The 16,609-nt window shown below is 53.6% G+C and overlaps 6 protein-coding genes across 6 annotated transcripts; 3 read left to right on the forward strand and 3 right to left on the reverse strand.

Moving 5' to 3' along the window:
- Positions 1 to 204: 204 nt before the first annotated feature.
- On the forward strand, positions 205 to 745 carry Z517_11483 (uncharacterized protein; the record flags this gene model as incomplete). The annotated part of the gene is made up of 2 exons (XM_013423067.1): positions 205 to 486; positions 554 to 745. The coding sequence occupies 2 exons, from the start codon at positions 205 to 207 to the stop codon at positions 743 to 745; spliced, it is 474 nt and encodes a 157-aa protein (XP_013278521.1).
- Positions 746 to 1,317: 572 nt separating this feature from the next.
- On the reverse strand, positions 1,318 to 3,201 carry Z517_11484 (uncharacterized protein; the record flags this gene model as incomplete). Its single annotated transcript, XM_013423068.1, has 1 exon — positions 1,318 to 3,201. The coding sequence occupies one exon, from the start codon at positions 3,199 to 3,201 to the stop codon at positions 1,318 to 1,320; it is 1,884 nt and encodes a 627-aa protein (XP_013278522.1).
- Positions 3,202 to 3,459: 258 nt separating this feature from the next.
- On the forward strand, positions 3,460 to 3,843 carry Z517_11485 (uncharacterized protein; the record flags this gene model as incomplete). The annotated part of the gene is made up of 1 exon (XM_013423069.1): positions 3,460 to 3,843. One exon carries the CDS (start codon positions 3,460 to 3,462, stop codon positions 3,841 to 3,843), a length of 384 nt encoding a protein of 127 aa, XP_013278523.1.
- A 511-nt stretch (positions 3,844 to 4,354) lies between these two features.
- Positions 4,355 to 5,959, reverse strand: Z517_11486 (uncharacterized protein; the record flags this gene model as incomplete). Its single annotated transcript, XM_013423070.1, has 3 exons — positions 4,355 to 4,957; positions 5,009 to 5,181; positions 5,233 to 5,959. 3 exons carry the CDS (start codon positions 5,957 to 5,959, stop codon positions 4,355 to 4,357), a joined length of 1,503 nt encoding a protein of 500 aa, XP_013278524.1.
- Positions 5,960 to 8,198: 2,239 nt separating this feature from the next.
- On the reverse strand, positions 8,199 to 10,306 carry Z517_11487 (uncharacterized protein; the record flags this gene model as incomplete). Its single annotated transcript, XM_013423071.1, has 2 exons — positions 8,199 to 8,345; positions 8,408 to 10,306. The coding sequence occupies 2 exons, from the start codon at positions 10,304 to 10,306 to the stop codon at positions 8,199 to 8,201; spliced, it is 2,046 nt and encodes a 681-aa protein (XP_013278525.1).
- Positions 10,307 to 14,454: 4,148 nt separating this feature from the next.
- Z517_11488 (uncharacterized protein) lies at positions 14,455 to 15,952 on the forward strand (the record flags this gene model as incomplete). Its single annotated transcript, XM_013423072.1, has 6 exons — positions 14,455 to 14,568; positions 14,676 to 14,910; positions 14,986 to 15,154; positions 15,295 to 15,327; positions 15,415 to 15,523; positions 15,608 to 15,952. The coding sequence occupies 6 exons, from the start codon at positions 14,455 to 14,457 to the stop codon at positions 15,950 to 15,952; spliced, it is 1,005 nt and encodes a 334-aa protein (XP_013278526.1).
- Positions 15,953 to 16,609: the final 657 nt, after the last annotated feature.

A 16,609-nucleotide genomic window follows, 5' to 3' on the forward strand; every position in this document is an offset into this window, starting at 1 on the left:
GAAGATCACGCCACGTTCAAATACCTCCGAGGGGCGAACGCTCTTCCCGCGTTTGCCGTGTTTTTAAAAGATACATAGATATATACATATAGCTATCCAACTTTACGTTTCGGTCCCAAAAAGGGGGTGTTTCTTGTCCCTTTGCTTTCCCTTCCCGGTTTTACCTCCTCTAAAACCCCAATAACTTGTTGTTCATCGCTCATCATGAAGCCCACCTCTGCCGCCGTCCTCCACCAGATTGCAAAGCCACGGCTCGTGGTCCCTCTGGGGGGAATCAGACAATACACGGCCACCAGGGTGACGCTGCTACCCACGGCCCTGGCCCGCGCGGAAAGAGCCTCGGACCTCAAGGCGCATCCGGAGAGCGCCCTCACGCAGGAGAAGCTGCCGGACAAGAAAGGGAACCGGCACTGGTCCGAGGAGAATGCCACCCTGAGCGAAGCCGACGTAAGTTCCAAGTTCAAGTTCGACGTCAAGTCAGGCCAGGTCAGGTCTTGAAGGGGTTACACATCCAATCATCACCACTTTTCTTCCCCATCTTGAAATCGAGCAGGACCTGGAATGCATGAATGATAGAGAACCTGGGGAAATGGCGCAGAAACTCTCGCACCAACCCACGCCACCCACCCAGCCCATCAGCCTACCAGCGTACCAGCCAACTGACCGTCTCGCACAGATCAAAGCGGACCGCGAAGCCGAAGAGGCAAAATCATCAGCCACCAAGACTCAAGACAAGAAGGCGTAAAATGCCACCGCTCCCTCGATAATCGAGGCGTGAGGTCTATCGCACATTGTCACGGTGGGCATGCCGAGGAAACGAGAACCTGCTGCCCATATTTTCACCCCGGGGTTGTTCGGAGGTCCACCACCAGATCCCGGGATTTCTGGGATGGAGTCTACCATCGTTCCACGGCGGATGGATGACGCACGGGCGTGTATATAAGGCGGGATTCACCGGTGATCACCAGTGAAAAGGCAACACGGCACCCGTTACTATTCTTCATAGCCAACCTCCTTCGCCCACAATGTGAACACAAAAATAACTACGGGTCCAAACCTCTTTTTCTTTTCGGATCTCCTCCCTTCCTTCTCTTCTTGCTGGCAGTGACAATGGCGATGATGTTTTGGATGATGATGATTATTTCTTGAGTGATCTCCCCAACGAACGCGGATTCTTCGTTGTATTAATCAACCGATGCATCTGCCGCTTGCTCTGTCTATATTGAAACGGGACTCTACGTGATCAAAAAAAACCCACTACCTAAACACCGCATCAGGCGACACTTGAATTTGAAAACCTTGGACCAGTCAGTGTTCCTATGCAAACCAGTAGACCTCGCCCAGCACAATGGCGCTGGATACGACAATCTGCATCAGCAGCGGCAGCATGTTCACGCGGGCAAACTTCCACTGACTCACGCGCACGCCCTTGTGGGCGAGGAGGCCCCTCCACAGCAGGCCGGCCAGGGAGCCGGCGAACGTGTAGCTGAAAGCGCCGATGTTGCTGCCCATGGCGACGCTGTAGACGGCGGCGGGCAGGACGCGCGGGTCGCGCTGCACGTTTGCGGACTGCGCGAACTGCGCATCGCGGAGGATCTCGACCAGGATGATGGTCGCGCCGATGTTCGTCCCGGCCAGCGGACACAGGAAGGCCGCGCTGACGAAGCCGAAGAAGAAGACGGTCGCGGCGGGCGACGTGCATGCCCGCGCGAACCCGATCGCGAAGACGCGGATCCAGCCGCGCTGGGAGAGGCCGCGGACGAGGATGAACTCGGCCATGGCGAAAGGCAGGAGCGGGATCGGGAGCAGCGAGACGGTGTGCGCTGTGGAGGGGAAGCGTGACGACAGCGCGCGAAGGAGAGAGGTAAGCGATGTGTGATCGTCCTTGGTGCTGGGGTCCGGAGGGGCCACAGATTCCTTGTTGTGTCGAGACCTTGCAGAAGGGGGAAGAGAAAGTGGTCGAGGAGGAGTAGATTCAGTACACCGGGTATTGTCTTTGGCTCGGGTGTCTTCCGTGTCTTTTGCCAGGATCGGTGGCGATGGCGATGAGGACCCAGACGGCTTGGGTGACGGGTACCCTCCGTTCTCTAGAACTGGAGGCTCCTCCGGTTGATCGCCTGCCGAGACGTGGATTTGGATTGGCCCTGATCTTCTGTCCTCCATCTCCTCCATCTCTGCCGCGGAATCTCGCGATTGGTGTCGCACAATTTCCCGACCAACCTCGGGGTGAAGCCAGTCGCTTACAACGTTGAAGAGCAATGCCAACACACCGGCGGGCGCCGTCACCATCCAGACCTCCACCGCATGGCCTGGCACGAAGCTCGTACCAACGAGCACCGACACGGTGACCAGCATCAACGCGCTAAGGAAGAACGCACCTGTGCGGTCACGGAGTTTGCTCCACGGGTCGTCCGTCAAGGGTGTCAGCGTCTTGGGGATCCTCTTCCAGAACATGCCGAGAAGAATGGGATAGTTCAAGGCCGCCGGAATCAGAGAGGGAAGAACGGTCCACTTGGTAAAGCCGGTCAAGTAGTTGAGTCCAAAACTACCTGTGATGAGAATGTTGGTCGGGTTGCTGCTCACCAGCACCGCGGAGGCAGTGTTTGCAGCCATGAACTCGGCAAACACCCAGGCCGTCGGATCAAGGCCCGTATGCTGGCTCAGATATGCCAAGAACGGTGTGCCGGAGAGAATGAGCGGATCATTGCCCACGACACATGCCGTGAGTAGAAAGAAGGCGTACAGATAAGTGAACAGCAATCGGCCAGAGCTGCCACCGCGTTTGGAGACATAGAATGCAGTGGCCTCGAGGGCACCAGTACCGTCAAGGGCGATAGAGATGTAGGCGAGGGAAATGAAGAGAACAAGAACGTCATATGGTTTGACCGTCTCGTCTCCCACAATACCAAGTCTGATCGTAGAGCCATGAATAGTTGTTGTCGCAAGGAGCAGAACGACGGCGATGACGGGGGCTGTCGTGAGAGACAAATGGACATGAAGTTGGCGACTAGACAGGCTTCTGTGCTCACTCAGTCTGATAACCCTGGTATTCACAAGCGTGGAGAGAAGAAGCCGTTGCAGGGGTGCCTGTAGCGGAATCTTGATCGGCCAGATAACCAAGATGGAGACGACGCAGAAGACAGCGAGGATGAAGCCGGAGTGGCCGTTGAGAGAGTCTGGTTGGCCATCGGTGCTGGACATGCCCCTTTCGAAGTGATGAAAGCAGATCTCCGGACGACGCTTGTCACTTCCATATCGACCAGGTACAACGCTGATGGGGCATAAGGACTTGAGATACAAGATCGGGAGGGTGTTGGAGAAGCAGCCGAGAATGACGTCGACAGTCCCGCCCTTGGCATCTCTTGGCAATGTCGTGGCATTCGTTCAACGTTCGATCTACTGTACCGAGTCCCTGTAACGGCTTTATACTTCTATCACGTCGCCCCTTCCGTACCCATCATGGCTGTAACCTTCCGCACCCTGCACGCGCCTGTTCTGCTCGTCGCGTCCTGCCTCACCTTTGGCGGCATGATACCCTTTTGGAACCCCCACGGAGCCATTCTCGAGTTCGGACTTCCTGAGCGTGTGGCCGTGTCAGAACCCGCCCAGGCGAGCTTCGTCATCAGTGGAGCGCGTGTGTCGGCCCTAGGAATGGCAATCTGGGCATTCTATCTCCAAGGCAAGCTGGCGGCGGTAGACACCATCTTAGCGTTGCTCTTCTATGTCGGCGCCGTTGATGCCTACGTGTGCTGGCAACAGGGCGTGCCTATGAGCTCCATCTTCAGAGCGGTTTCGGGCATTGTTATAGGAGGCTGGGGAATACTGGGCTTGACCGCCCGGTAGAGCGCAGCAAACATGCCAACATATCCTTGCTATGGGTTTCACACAGAGGACTATCCAAACGACAGCCTGCATACCCTATCTGCACTCTCTGTAGGCTCCGTTCACGCCTTGATTCACGGCGGTTGCTGGCCAGCGTGGCAGATTCGACCTAAACAGAAGAAAGACATAAATAGAAGGGAAGTATTTGCAGTATTACGTCGAGTGCAGTTGCACGCTTCTCACTATCTCCCACCGATCCATTGCACTGCCTCTGCTCTGACTTGTCCACTTTTGCTACAAAAATTGGAGAGCTCCCCACCATGTGTCTGTATGCTGCCTGCGGTACGATGCCTGGGCTGTCTGCCCGTCAACCATGTTTCATCTCCCCATGCTTGAACATGTTCACCTCTCAGCTCAGTTACTCCAAGCACCCCTTCGTATTCGAATATTCGCGAGGCGGGGTGGCCGACTTTCCCTGTTTCCAGCTTGTGCCAGTATCTACCATGCCGAGGTCGGCCTTGGTCCCTGACTCTCAGATCTTCCTCGACTGCATACGAGCCAGTCCAGCTGCGCAGGTGTTGTTGTACCAATTCATGTTGATGCTGTCAATCCAGAACTGACTGACCTGACCTTGAACATTGGCATAGAAGCTCAGCGTCGACATCTTGTAGAAGAGATAGTTGAACACAATTTGTGTGAGTTGGCACTTGTTGAAGTCTGGGCATGGGGGTATTCGGAAATGTTGAGTGGCTACCACCACCTCCGCCTGAGTAACATTGTCCCACTGGTACGCCGTTGCAACGAAGTCACATATCTGGCTCAAATTTCTGGAGCCGTTATCGCATGCGACATAGGCGGAGCTGGCACTGAACCAGTAGTTGTTGTCATAGTTACGAGGGCCAGCTCCGAATGAACTCGGTGGAATGGAACCCGCGCCGGTAGAGCCACTAACAGTGTTGTTCAGATATGGAACAAACTGGGCAAGTCGGTTGCCTGATTGTGGGGGAAAGGGTTCCATTGGTGGCGGCACATAAGCCCATCCGTCACCCCAGAAGAAGTGCTCATACGGATTGAAAATAGGTGGGAAGTCTGCAGTGGTGTTGTCATTCGTGGAAAAGACGGGAAGGTCGTCAAACTGCATGTGGTCAGCAAGCCTTCAACCCAAAAATCCCCAATCGCAACCTACTCCAATCTGGAAAGGACCGGTCTGGCCACAGGCGGTTGGTGTTGCAGACGATGGTGAGGAGGAGCTGGCCAAGTTGGTGGACGTCTGGATTGTGACGGACCCTTCCGCAGAGTTTGTCGAGGTGGTGCCCGACTTGGTAATGGGACCAATGCCTGGGATGTACGAAGGAGTCGCTGCGATTCGGTCAGCAAATCACCCAACTCTGTGTGGCAAGAGGAACTGACTGGTTGTCTCCCACGAAGTGAAAGTCAATGTTGACCCTCCAGCCCAATTGTTACACCACCCAACCTCTTGCCCACCTATTGTTGCAGAAATCCACACGCATGTTTGTCTCTTTTTCAATTGATCGCTATCGGGCAAGCTCGCATCATTGCTATATGTGGAGATATCGTAGCTGTATGCTGGTGTTCCATATCCGCTCACAGGGGCCAGAGTTGTGGCGTAGACCGTGGCAACTTCGGTGACTGTGGCCGTGTACACGGGCTGAGTTGGTAGGACTTCCATTGAAGATGCATAGGGGGTGGGAGGGCTGTAAGAGAAGTCAGTGCCAGTTGCAGGTATTCCAGAGCTTGTGTCCGTAGGTCCGACGATGGATGAGCCGTCCGAAGTGCCATTCCAACCAGTAGAGGGACTAGAGAAGGGGACGTGAAAGGTGTTATTGGAAGCACTGAGCTGGGCCTCCTGATGATGAGACGTAGTAGCTGGAACAGGCCGCACAGTGACAGTAGTGATTGCCGCAACGATGGATGCTGACGGTTGATATGTCCAATCAGTGGAGGAAGGACCCTTTGACATGTAGAAAACGGATCCGCCAGCATTGGGAACTTCGGTAGCTTCGTAGCCAGATACAATGACAGGGTCAGTGAAGGTTTGAGTGGCGGGTCTTGGCTGAGCAGAAACGGGATTCTCAATGCTCTGGATGCTGACTTGCGCAGAGTCAAGGCTAGCCATCGAGCTCGCGACCGCATTGGGATCTTGCTGAACGATAGTGACTGTTGCAGGGATCTGAACGACGGTTTGGGTGATTGTAGCGTAATTCCAGAGAGTCACGGGAGAGCATGGTGGGTTTGGCCTGCCGGACCTCAGTCAGTACATGATCAAAAACGCTGGGGAGATAAAGAGTGTCTGCATACGCTTGTCTGATGGGCAAGACACCTCCTTCACAGAACCCACAGACCGCACCCAAGAGGAGGGTAGAGATTGGGAGTCTCATCGTGACAACGTGTAGTCGGTGACTTTGGTATGTGATTCCTCTTGCTGTCGAGGACGAAGTCTGATGACTTTCAGAAGAGAATGATCAGATGATGGCAAAGAGAGGAGTTATGACGAGACTGAAGAACAGTTGGAGTCACTGGTGACAAGGAACAAGTGATGGGCCGTGAGCGATGAAGGGAAGAGGCGAGAAGGGATTTAAAGGAGTGATGACCAGAGGTGAGAATGTCGATGACTCAAATGAAGGGTGAGTAGATGGTGAAAGGAGGACTGAATTGGTCATGGATCGCAGTTGACGACTTTAGTGAGAGACTCTCTCTGTCTGTTTCTTTCGTCTCCCACACTCTCCTCTCATTTCCCTCATCATTTCAGACTGACCCCTCAAGGTCACCTGTCCCTTCCAGACTTCTCATCTCTCTGCCAGACTCTGGCCACAGACACTTACTTCCTTTCACCTTTTCTGGAACCTTGTCATGAATTGTGCCATGATTCTATGCTGTGCGCGCAACCTGCGTCTTTCCGTCGATCTAGCCAGCGTGCCAACCAACCAGCTCAGGCTGTTTCAGTGATATTTTCCTAAACTCCCGTGGACTTATCCTCAGAACCACTTCAGTAAGATCACAACGGAGCAGGTCACAGCACGTGGCGGAAACATGGTGGAAGGACAGAGAACCATGCACCGTCTCGCGCAGCTGCATACTCATGCAAGTCTTTCCTGGACCTGTTACCAGCCACAGTCCTCGGCCGGACAACATTTCAATTGCCGGCTCTATTTCGCGGGTGGATTGGTTCATCAAGAGGAGGCATAGCCGTGCAGTGGACCTATGAGATCGACATGAAGATGTTTGCTATCGGCCGGATATCTGTCAGTTCCACCTCCACAGTACTTATGCGCTCCGCCCAAGTGCGGCAGCCTCGAGGTTGGCATAAGAATTTTCCTTCCAAATCCTCCGGGTACCTACAGCTGCCGACCCTCATGCCGGAAATTTGGTGACACAGAGCTCAGGATGATGAAACCCTAGACCGGGTCTTGACCTTGAACAGCCTGATGAGACCAACCTGTTCAGATGTGAGGCGCATCGCGGCATCTTGCTGACGCGCCTGGCTAGAGTCTGTCAGCCTTGTGCAGGACGCATCGCAAGACCGCAGCCAGCGGGCACTACTCTTGCCACCATGCAGGTTCCTCCAAGGATTCCTTCTCTTGAAATAACTCCGATCATTGTCCTGCAGAGGATCTGTTCCCCTTCAGGACGACCATAAAATTTGAGAAGGCTTCAAGTTCTCAACCCTAGGCCAGAAACCAATAAGGTTAGGCTCTTGGCAGGTTGGATCCCGATTCTACCCGTTCTCCTGTACGGCGGAAACGGATTTCCCAAAGAATATTACGAAAAAGGGTGAAGGACGAATCTGGAGAGAAAAAGCACATGGTTCGATTCCTATTCCCACGAGCAACAGAACAATTCCATTAATTATGCATTGGCGTCACTTAGCATACATGGTCGTCAGACCGGAAACGAGAAGATGGCTGTTTTGAGGAGCGGAATCGTTGAGATGCGATCGATCCATGGTTGATTGCAATGAACCATGCATCTTCAGAAAACCACAATCCAACCACAAGGAATCCGTCGTATACAAAAAGCACATGATCGTAAATAGTCGTGGGTATTTCGTGATGCGCCCAAAGATACCACCGCTGAACGCTTGCTTGCACCCAAAAGCATCCCCCCTTGCCCTAAATCAATGCGTCGAATCAACCAAGAACCATGAATAAACAGGAGCAGAATACATGTATCGGAAGAAGAGTCGTCATGGGTATCTCTCAATGCAGGCCGTCAAGACTCAATGATCAGAAGAGCTGCGCTTCGAATGTATGCCTCCGTTTCGAGGATCGTGTCGAAAATCAAGATCGTTCGTTTGGGGGGGAACTTCTGTGCCTCTGACAAAGTCATCGCCATCTTCAATCAGATGCATCGCTCTTTCATCGGGCAGCATTATCCCCACTCGTCGCCACAGCTACCAGCGCCTCCAGTCGATTCATTCCTCCACCAGTTCCGTTGCGATCACCAAAGGAAGTCGTATTTTGGTGGCGGCTTTGTTCAATATATGGAGCTGGCGCAAGACAGACCTAGAGACGGATGAGTTCCGGCTCGAGAACAAGTCTCCATATGCACGTGAGGGGCAACTTACATTCTGATGTGTATCGGGAGCTAACGGCCCATGCTGTGGTTCTATATATCCACTACTGGGCATGATCATTGGGTGCACTTCAACTGCCGTCATACCAGGAGTAGGGATGCCGTCACTGCTACTAGAATCTTCAGGCGACGTTCGAGTTGGCGTGGGTCCACCATACCATGCTTGTCGTTTCGTTCTGTTCGCTGAAGACTGTCCCTCCAGCGCCTCACGTGTCATTTGCTGGTGCTGTTGAGCCGTCATCGCGGACGGGGGCGGAGGTCGCATGTCAACAGGCCTGGGAACATCATGGTAGCGGATTCCCACGCTCTGGATTTCATTAAGTGTCTGCTGACCCCATCCTCCTGCTCCCAGACTTCGGTCTGCGTGTTCATCAAGGTCAGGGTACTGGCTGGGACGAGGGCCTTCCCACGAGACATGACCCTGGCGTATCCGGGGATCCTGGCCCGCAATTGATGAGGACATATTCGTGTCGACCTGCATAGGACTTGGTTGACGACGTGGAGGAGTGTACGAGCGGTGCTGGACATGGTCAAAACTCTCTATTCCTGGTAGTCGAGGGGCTTGCCCAGCCGCTGCTGTGGCGTGTTGAGCATGCGCAGGTTGGGGAGCATCTGGTGTCTGCGAATATGTCAGCCCGCTCGTCGCGGGGCGTCCGTAGTTGAAATTTCCGGCCGGAAAAGTTGACGCGTGCCACGTTCGCCTGCGCCAGTCTTCTCCAGGTGGAACAAGTTGGCCAGGAGCAGCAGGGAATGTAGCAGTGGTTGGACTAGCAAACACGCTTGAATTCGACGATGCGTGGGAACTTGGTGGGCCCATCTGGTTTAGATACCCAACAGGGTAACCGGGAGGATATTGGTTCTGATATGGATTAGGCCCTGAGGGCACAGACAAGCGGCGGGAATGTGGCCTCGAGCCGAAAAAACCACCCAAGCGAGCGTTGCTAGAAACTGGTGAAGTCATTGAGGACAAGAAGCCTGGACTACCAGGGGTGGCAGAGAAGTTGGCAGAGGTGGGCGTGCTCATACCGCCGGGGGAATTTGGGTTATACCCACGATACTGAGCAGGAGGAGTGTGTGGTGGTTCAAGTCCCAAGTTCGGTCTGGTCACGTTCTCGTTGGCCATAAGAAGAGGCGGTGGTCGTCGTTTTCCATCGGTGACTATGCTGTAGTTGGAGGAGGTTGAGCCAACACTTGAGGCGGATAGATTGCGACTGTGACCACGACTGTGACTCCCGGTGCTACCAGCGGTGCCGGTTCGTGGGCGACCTGTTGGTCTGACACGATCGGTCCGAATCTGTCGCTGAAATCGAGTGCCGGTGGCGGCAAGGGAATCCGTCGGAATCTCCTCATTGACATGAACGGTTTGAGCGTGTTGGCGCAAGTTGTCCAGACGGGAGAATCTGCGATTGCAGTGACATTGAAATGGGCGTTCACCCGTGTGTTTTCGAATGTGACGAGCCAGGTGCTCGCTTCGAGTAAAACTGAGGTTGCAAGGCGGGTAGCCGGTGCAGAAGAATCTCTGACCTTTCTTCTTCCTCGAGGCAGAGTCTGCCTCACCTGGCTCGGCTTCATTGTCCGAGCCAGGCTGGCCGGTGTCATCGTCGTCCAAGTCCATGGCGCTTGACATTGCTTCGTCGCCATCTCTTCTCATTATAGACTCATCGCCTTCTGCATCCGTTTGTTCCATCTGCGTACCTTGACTTGGGCGCTGGGAGGTGGTTGAAACGCTCGGCCGGGACTGTTGGGCATGATCTGTGACTGCTCCTTTGGCCTCATCCAACACTGTCGATGCATAACGATCCGGCCGCGGGGTGGTCGGTGATTCCAAGTCATCTCTCCTGTCCTTGGATGGCAGATTGTCGCTTAAGACGAGGCTGGAGATGGCAGCCATAGTGGGGTTGTAAGGTGAAGCAATGCCAGTGCGACGGCCAGGCGCTCTCGAGGCTGCGGCACTACGCCTCACAGTGATGGCACATCCGGAGCGGCCGCGGTGGACGATGAGGGAGGCGGCGTAGTCGAGGTCAAATTGAATTTGACGATGATTAGATCAAGGTGCTGGGCTGAAAGACTTGACAGACAACGCCGCAGTTCGAAGGTGGCAATGTAACGGGCCACTCTCGGAGGGGTTGGGGAACGGTGATAAGGCCAGGGACTTCCGGGTGCGAAGAAGGGTTCAGCAAGGATGTTGCGGAAGCGAATTATCCATACGATCGACCTGTGGCCCCGGGGGATGGAGGGGGAGGGGGAGGAGGCAAGAAACAGAATAGGGGAGTGATGAAGCAGCTAGCGAGCGATCTGAGAGAGACCTGAGAGTCGACAACTGGCGGCGAACGACAAGATCTTGATGCGGTTGATCGCAGACGCAAGGACTCGGAAGGTGATTGAAGCGGGAGGAGAGGTTATTGTTGGCGGCGAGGCATGCCCCTGGTGTGAATGGTGGAGTCGGTGCTAAGTAAAGTTAAGTAAAGCTGGGCTCGTTGGTGGGCTCCAGGCGGGTGGCAGATGACGAGCCTCAAGGACACTATGGGGTGGGTCTTTAGCGGGCGTCAGAAAGGCCACCCAGTTGAAAAGAAGTATCTACCTGGGCCTGCTAGGCAACGAGGGGAGAGGACTCGGTGAGGATGGCACCTAGGTGGATGGGATGTGTGCTAGCATTTAGTCAGCCACGTTTGCCACGACGCAGGTGCGGATAGGGTGGCTAGCTTGATACGAGAAAGATGATGTTGGATGTTGGATGAATGTTCGATGGGGGTCGATGGGACGAGCGGTGCGAAGGCCATGGGCTGTCGGCTCGTGGGTGCTGGGCAATGGAATGTGTGATGGTGGTCACTGGTCATGGTTGATGAATCACTAAGAAAGGGAATGAGTTGCATGTGCAGGGCCGTGCAGCGCAGTGCAGAATGCAGCGCAGCCGCAGGAGGCGTCGCATTGACCCAAGGTTTTTCTCAATCTCATAGAGTGGGATGGAAAGTTGTGCAGGTCCGTCAAGCCGACAAGTGCCGTCATCATCACCGTCCCTCAACCACACACTGTGCCACATATCCGGAGTGCTTGAATGGTTCCTGTCCACGGTGCCTGTCTAGGCATTGGGCTAGCCTGAGAAGGCTTGGGAAAAGCTCCCCTCGAGGAACTGCTTGATGCGCCTGTCTCGAGTACCAATAGGCTGTGGAAGTGAGTGGGAGGGGCAAAAAGTGATTGGCGGGGCGAGGCTGATGTGGTTAGTTATTCCAAGCAGGTACTCGTACTTGGGGGACACTGGGGGGGAAACACAGCCCACTACTGTACATAGGTTTCCCTCAGGCGCTCGTGGCCCTAACAAGTACTCGTGCGCTGGGTCTAGTAGGCTTCGCACGCTCGTTACCGCAGTTTCTACCCGCACAGACTTACCTCGTATGCCCGTTGATGCGCATGATTAGCCCCGGCGTCAACCAACGTGATTGCCCCTCGTGCAGCTCTCTGCATCCCTGCAAGATCAGCATCGTAGCCACTGAGCTTCGAGTAGGAAATCTTAAAAGGCCTCTTCCCTCTACAGTTTTGTGATTAACTCTGTCGCTATCTCGCAACTCTGACCAGACCAAGCCATGACTTATGCACAACCAACATACTTTACGAGGTACTTTGTCTGTGAAATGTCCCACTGCCCCTCTCGCCTGGCCTGAATCTGCGTCTTTTGTTTTGTTTTCGAACCTCAATGGGCTTGTAGGACATTTGTGAATATATCTGAGTTATGGCCTTCTTCCCACCTTCTCTGTCAGCCCTTTCGAGGGTCGAATCATTCTCCCGCCTCGCAGCCGAAGAGCGAGGCCGAGCAAGTCATCCCCCGTCTTACGCTTCGTGTATCGGTTGGACCTGACTCACCCTTCTGGTTGCGCCCACAGGACCCTTTCTTGTTGTGTACAGCATGCCCCGCATATCCGTGTCCGCCCCTCTCTTTGAACACCCGAGATTAAACTCGCAGCGCAGTTTTTCTGACACCTTTTCCTCCTTCGCTGACCGCATACCTGCCGCAGGATGCCACGGGTCTCTCGGATTCCGTGATCCAATAGACATATTGTCCTCAGCCTTAGGCCCTCCTCAGCGATTACATTTGTTAGGTACAACCATGGGACGTGAAGAGTGGGTAAATTGTTGTGGTCGCCGAGAATAACTGACCCTAGAAGGCCAAACTCGTTCGGTCGGTCCAGGAACAGGCACAGTCGTCAGGTACCCCCCGAATCCAGGATCCAGGCCCCGGTCGTTCGCGCTTTTGATTTCCGATGCCTTGTAACGTACGTATCAGATGACTCTGTCTCTGTCTCCGGCTTTCCCCATACACAAGTATGTGGGACATGGATTCATGGGGCAGATTGACCAAACCTACCTGAAATTCATTCCCTTCAGCATGCGGTGAATGGTGCTCAGCTGTCAAGTAACAAGGCATGTGCTAGAAATCATGGTTCGTTCGACCCCACAGTCTTGACCTGAAGGTGGCGGGGGGTCTCCTTCAGCAGAGCAAATTCTCTACACGGATAGGCTTAGGCTTAGACCGGCAAATGGTAGAACTCTTGGCTGATGTCAAAGGTTCATACGAGGTACACCGTACTGGTGACAATCACTGTGTGTGGTAAGTAGACGGCTCGGCGGCACCAGCGATAAGGTACTTGTAGGTACATACTTTGTAGGTCAAAAATGACGATAACGATAAGAAACAGTGTCTAGCACCGATATGGCTAACCTCAGCCTTGTAGCCTGGCCGTGCCGCCACCCCCTTAAGACCTTGAATAGTTATCAATAAGATATTGTCGTCTACGAGATTTATTATATCCAACGTGCCCGGCCCAGATTGGAAATCCTGCAAACGCCGGCTCGCTGTTCAACCTGCGTGCTGGACTTCGCACGATGTATATCTAGCATGAGAGTGTATGACAGGCTGAGCATAAAGTCCTCGACCGCGTGGGCGTCTGGCCCTACCTCCACCTTAACCGCTCCTAGTTAACCAAGTCGTCGATTTTAGATCTTCGGACTGACGGCACCGATAGCCCCCTTGGTCATGTCTCGAAGCACCCGTTTCAAGCTGACACTGGCCGTCTTGAAGTGATAGATCAGCTCGAAAGAAGTATATGAGGGATTGGTGCCAGCGAATACACCTCCACAGCCAATAATGGCCAAGAACAAGAGAAGATAGAAGATCTGGACATGGTTACCAGATGCTTCCCAGTCAAAATCCACGGCCGGCTGCTCTTACATGATTGAATGAGTGAACACAGATAAAGTCTCCTGGCTGCACAACGTGAGCCCGGAAGCCAGAAATGAGGCCCCGTATTGTCTTTCGAGCTTGCCTCGAGGAATTGGACCGGGATGGATTTGCTGCATCGATGTATATCTGCCGTCATGTCAGCCTTGCAGTCCAACCCAGACCATGCATACTCCACACCCCAGATATCTGGAGTCGCCTTTTGGTTTTTGGAGGGAGCAAGGGGGATTCCGGGGTACATTCTCTTCTCCAATGCTGAGTTTTCTACGATTCTTTGCATGATGAAATCCCATTTCAGATAGGATATCACAAAACCCTCGGGCTCGAAGCATACAATGAGGAGAATGGAACAGGTGGGAAAGGCCTGTCATCATTATCGAACGATGCGGAATCCCCTGTCGAAACTGCATCAGTGACTGGACTCATTGTTTCATCGAGCAAAGCAAACGAGGAAGGTATGTGCTTGACCGTGATGCGGTCGCCGAAGTTGATACCCGATTCATTTTTTCCAATCCCAGAAAGCCTCGCCGACCTCTTCCAAACAGTCTCTCTGTCGTCAAGCGAGACTTTGATGCCCCGGGAACAAAGACGACTCCGATGGCAAGCGAACCCAGGCCAGAAAATCGCCTTATCGATCGCGTGTATCGCAGTCATACCGCCCGATGGTTGCTGGAAATGAGTCCAGAAGACCTTACATCCTCGCCCCCAGCTAGAGGTGAAATAGACCCTCGAGTCCATCTTCAGAGACATGCCGACTGAGTACCGACGAGGATGCTCAGAGTCGCCTGGTTTCGTCTGCCTCCAGAATGTGCGACAGAGGCTATAGCTTTGGTAGTTTAACGGACGACTTGTCTTGTATCCCTAACTCTGGGAGAGCTGCCCGAAGGAAGAGGATAGCCATTCAGATGCATATGCACATGGTGAGATATACGATGGATGGAACTCCTGTTCAGAACCTTCCAAAACACCCCGCAACTCAACCCCGTGGATGTCTCAGAGTGAAGAACCAACGGATTTAGAGTTATAGATCCCGCACTCCGAGGCTCGGCTGGAGGGGGAAGGCTATGAGCGAGGTCTTTCCGGACAGGGGGACGAGAATGCCCGCCTGAAGAATGACGAGTCTCCGGACATTCAAGAGCATCGAGCAACTGTGGAACGGTTCTCGTCGCAGGAACAGAAGAGCATCATCTGGAGGATCGACTGGCGGGTCATGCCTATCATCGGCGCCATATTCTGCATTTGTCTCCTTGACCGGGCAAAGCGTAAGATGCTACTGCTGTAGAGATCAGCTCCCTCTCCTCGAACCGAATGCTGACTGGTTGCGTGTGTTTGGAAAGTCGGGGCCGCAAACATCGCCGGCATGCGCTATTCCATCATCACACTGGTCTTCTTCCCGACCTACATCGTCTTCGAGATCCCAGCGACGCTGCTCACCCGCTGGATCAGCCCGCGCCTTTTCCTCTCCAGCGTGGTCATGACCTGGGCTGTGATCCTCATCGGCGCTGGGTTTGCTCACGAATGGCAAGTTATTGCGGCTTGAGAGCCTTCTTGGAATACTCGAGGCCGGCTTCTTTCCTGGGTGCTTGTACTTTCTGAGGTGAGCATTCCAGACATCTCATCGCTCGTCTGAACTGATTGAATGGCAGTACTTGGTACACTCGCTACGAGATGCACAAGAGGTACGTGATGCATGGCTCCACACAGGTGCTCATTAAGCCAGGGGTTGCGAGTGCGCTTCTTCTTTTTCTCACATGTGTCTTTCCCAGGTGTTCCATGTGGTATTTCATTGCCTCAACACTCACCTCATGTGGAGGCATTTTGACCTATGGCCTGATGCAAATGCACGGGACTGCAGGCCGCGCCGGTTGGCGTTGGGTAAGATTTTCTTTTTCCAACGGATTCCTTCCTAGATGTCGAGCGGGACTGACTTTCTGATGGATAAGATATTTATCATGGAAGGTGTCAACTGCCGGCATCGGCCTTGCCGGATCTGTGCTCCTGGTCGGGTTTCCCGAATCCAAGAAGAGATACCGCCGTTTCCTCTCCGATGCTGAAATGTCCTTCGTGCTCGCACGCATTAACCTGGACCGGAACGATGCCGACATCACGCCATTCAACCTCTGGGAGTTTCTGTCGCACACGTTTGACCTCAAGCTCTGGTTGTTTGGCTTGATTTACTGCTTTACCTTGATTGTCGGGTATAGCTTTGCGTATTTCCTGCTCATCATTCTGTTCTACAAGCTGGAATTCAGCCTGGCGGCCGCCCAGTGTCTTGTGACACCGCCCTATTTCCTAGGCGGCTGATGTCGGTGTGAAAGTCATCGAAGGGGACACTGCCTTTAGATATACGATACGACAGACCGGAAACGGTCTCTTTGAAAAGAGCAATTTCGAAGCGGCCGTGGACGACCCTCGGCTGGGATTGAAATAGCCGGGCTGAGCAAACCAGGTTAATGCACTTGATATCGTTGACAAAAAAAAATGGATAGGTCCACGAGAGTTGGCCGTTGAAGAAACGTGGTCAAGAACCCGAGTATCGTTTGAAGAGTGAAGAGTGAAGAGTTGTAGGTAAACTAGCTCGTTGTTGAACGAATCTCTAATAAACACCCTACATTTTGTTAATATAGGGGCCGCCGTCCCCGCCCTTGGCCAGCGTCATGCACGCTAAGATCACATGTGTCTTTTGCATGATCCACAAACGTCGACTGCCTTGGGGATTCCACGTAGGCACCAAATCTGTTAGGGATCACTCAACTTGGGCACCAATCAAGCTGCACAGGCAGCTGCTTCCATCTCTCGGTCGTGAACAACTGGATTGAGACTACCGCCAGGATCCATATACCACCGATCTCAGCAACCATGTCGTAGGGAGATTGTGCTTGAGACCAGGACGGCCTCGCATTCATCTGTGAACCTTTGTGCACAAAGTCATGCGGCTCTCGATGGGCTTGGCTCATTAGG

This window comes from Fonsecaea pedrosoi (genome assembly GCF_000835455.1).
Source record: "Fonsecaea pedrosoi CBS 271.37 unplaced genomic scaffold supercont1.8, whole genome shotgun sequence".
In the NCBI taxonomy this organism is placed as follows: Eukaryota; Fungi; Ascomycota; class Eurotiomycetes; order Chaetothyriales; family Herpotrichiellaceae; genus Fonsecaea; species Fonsecaea pedrosoi.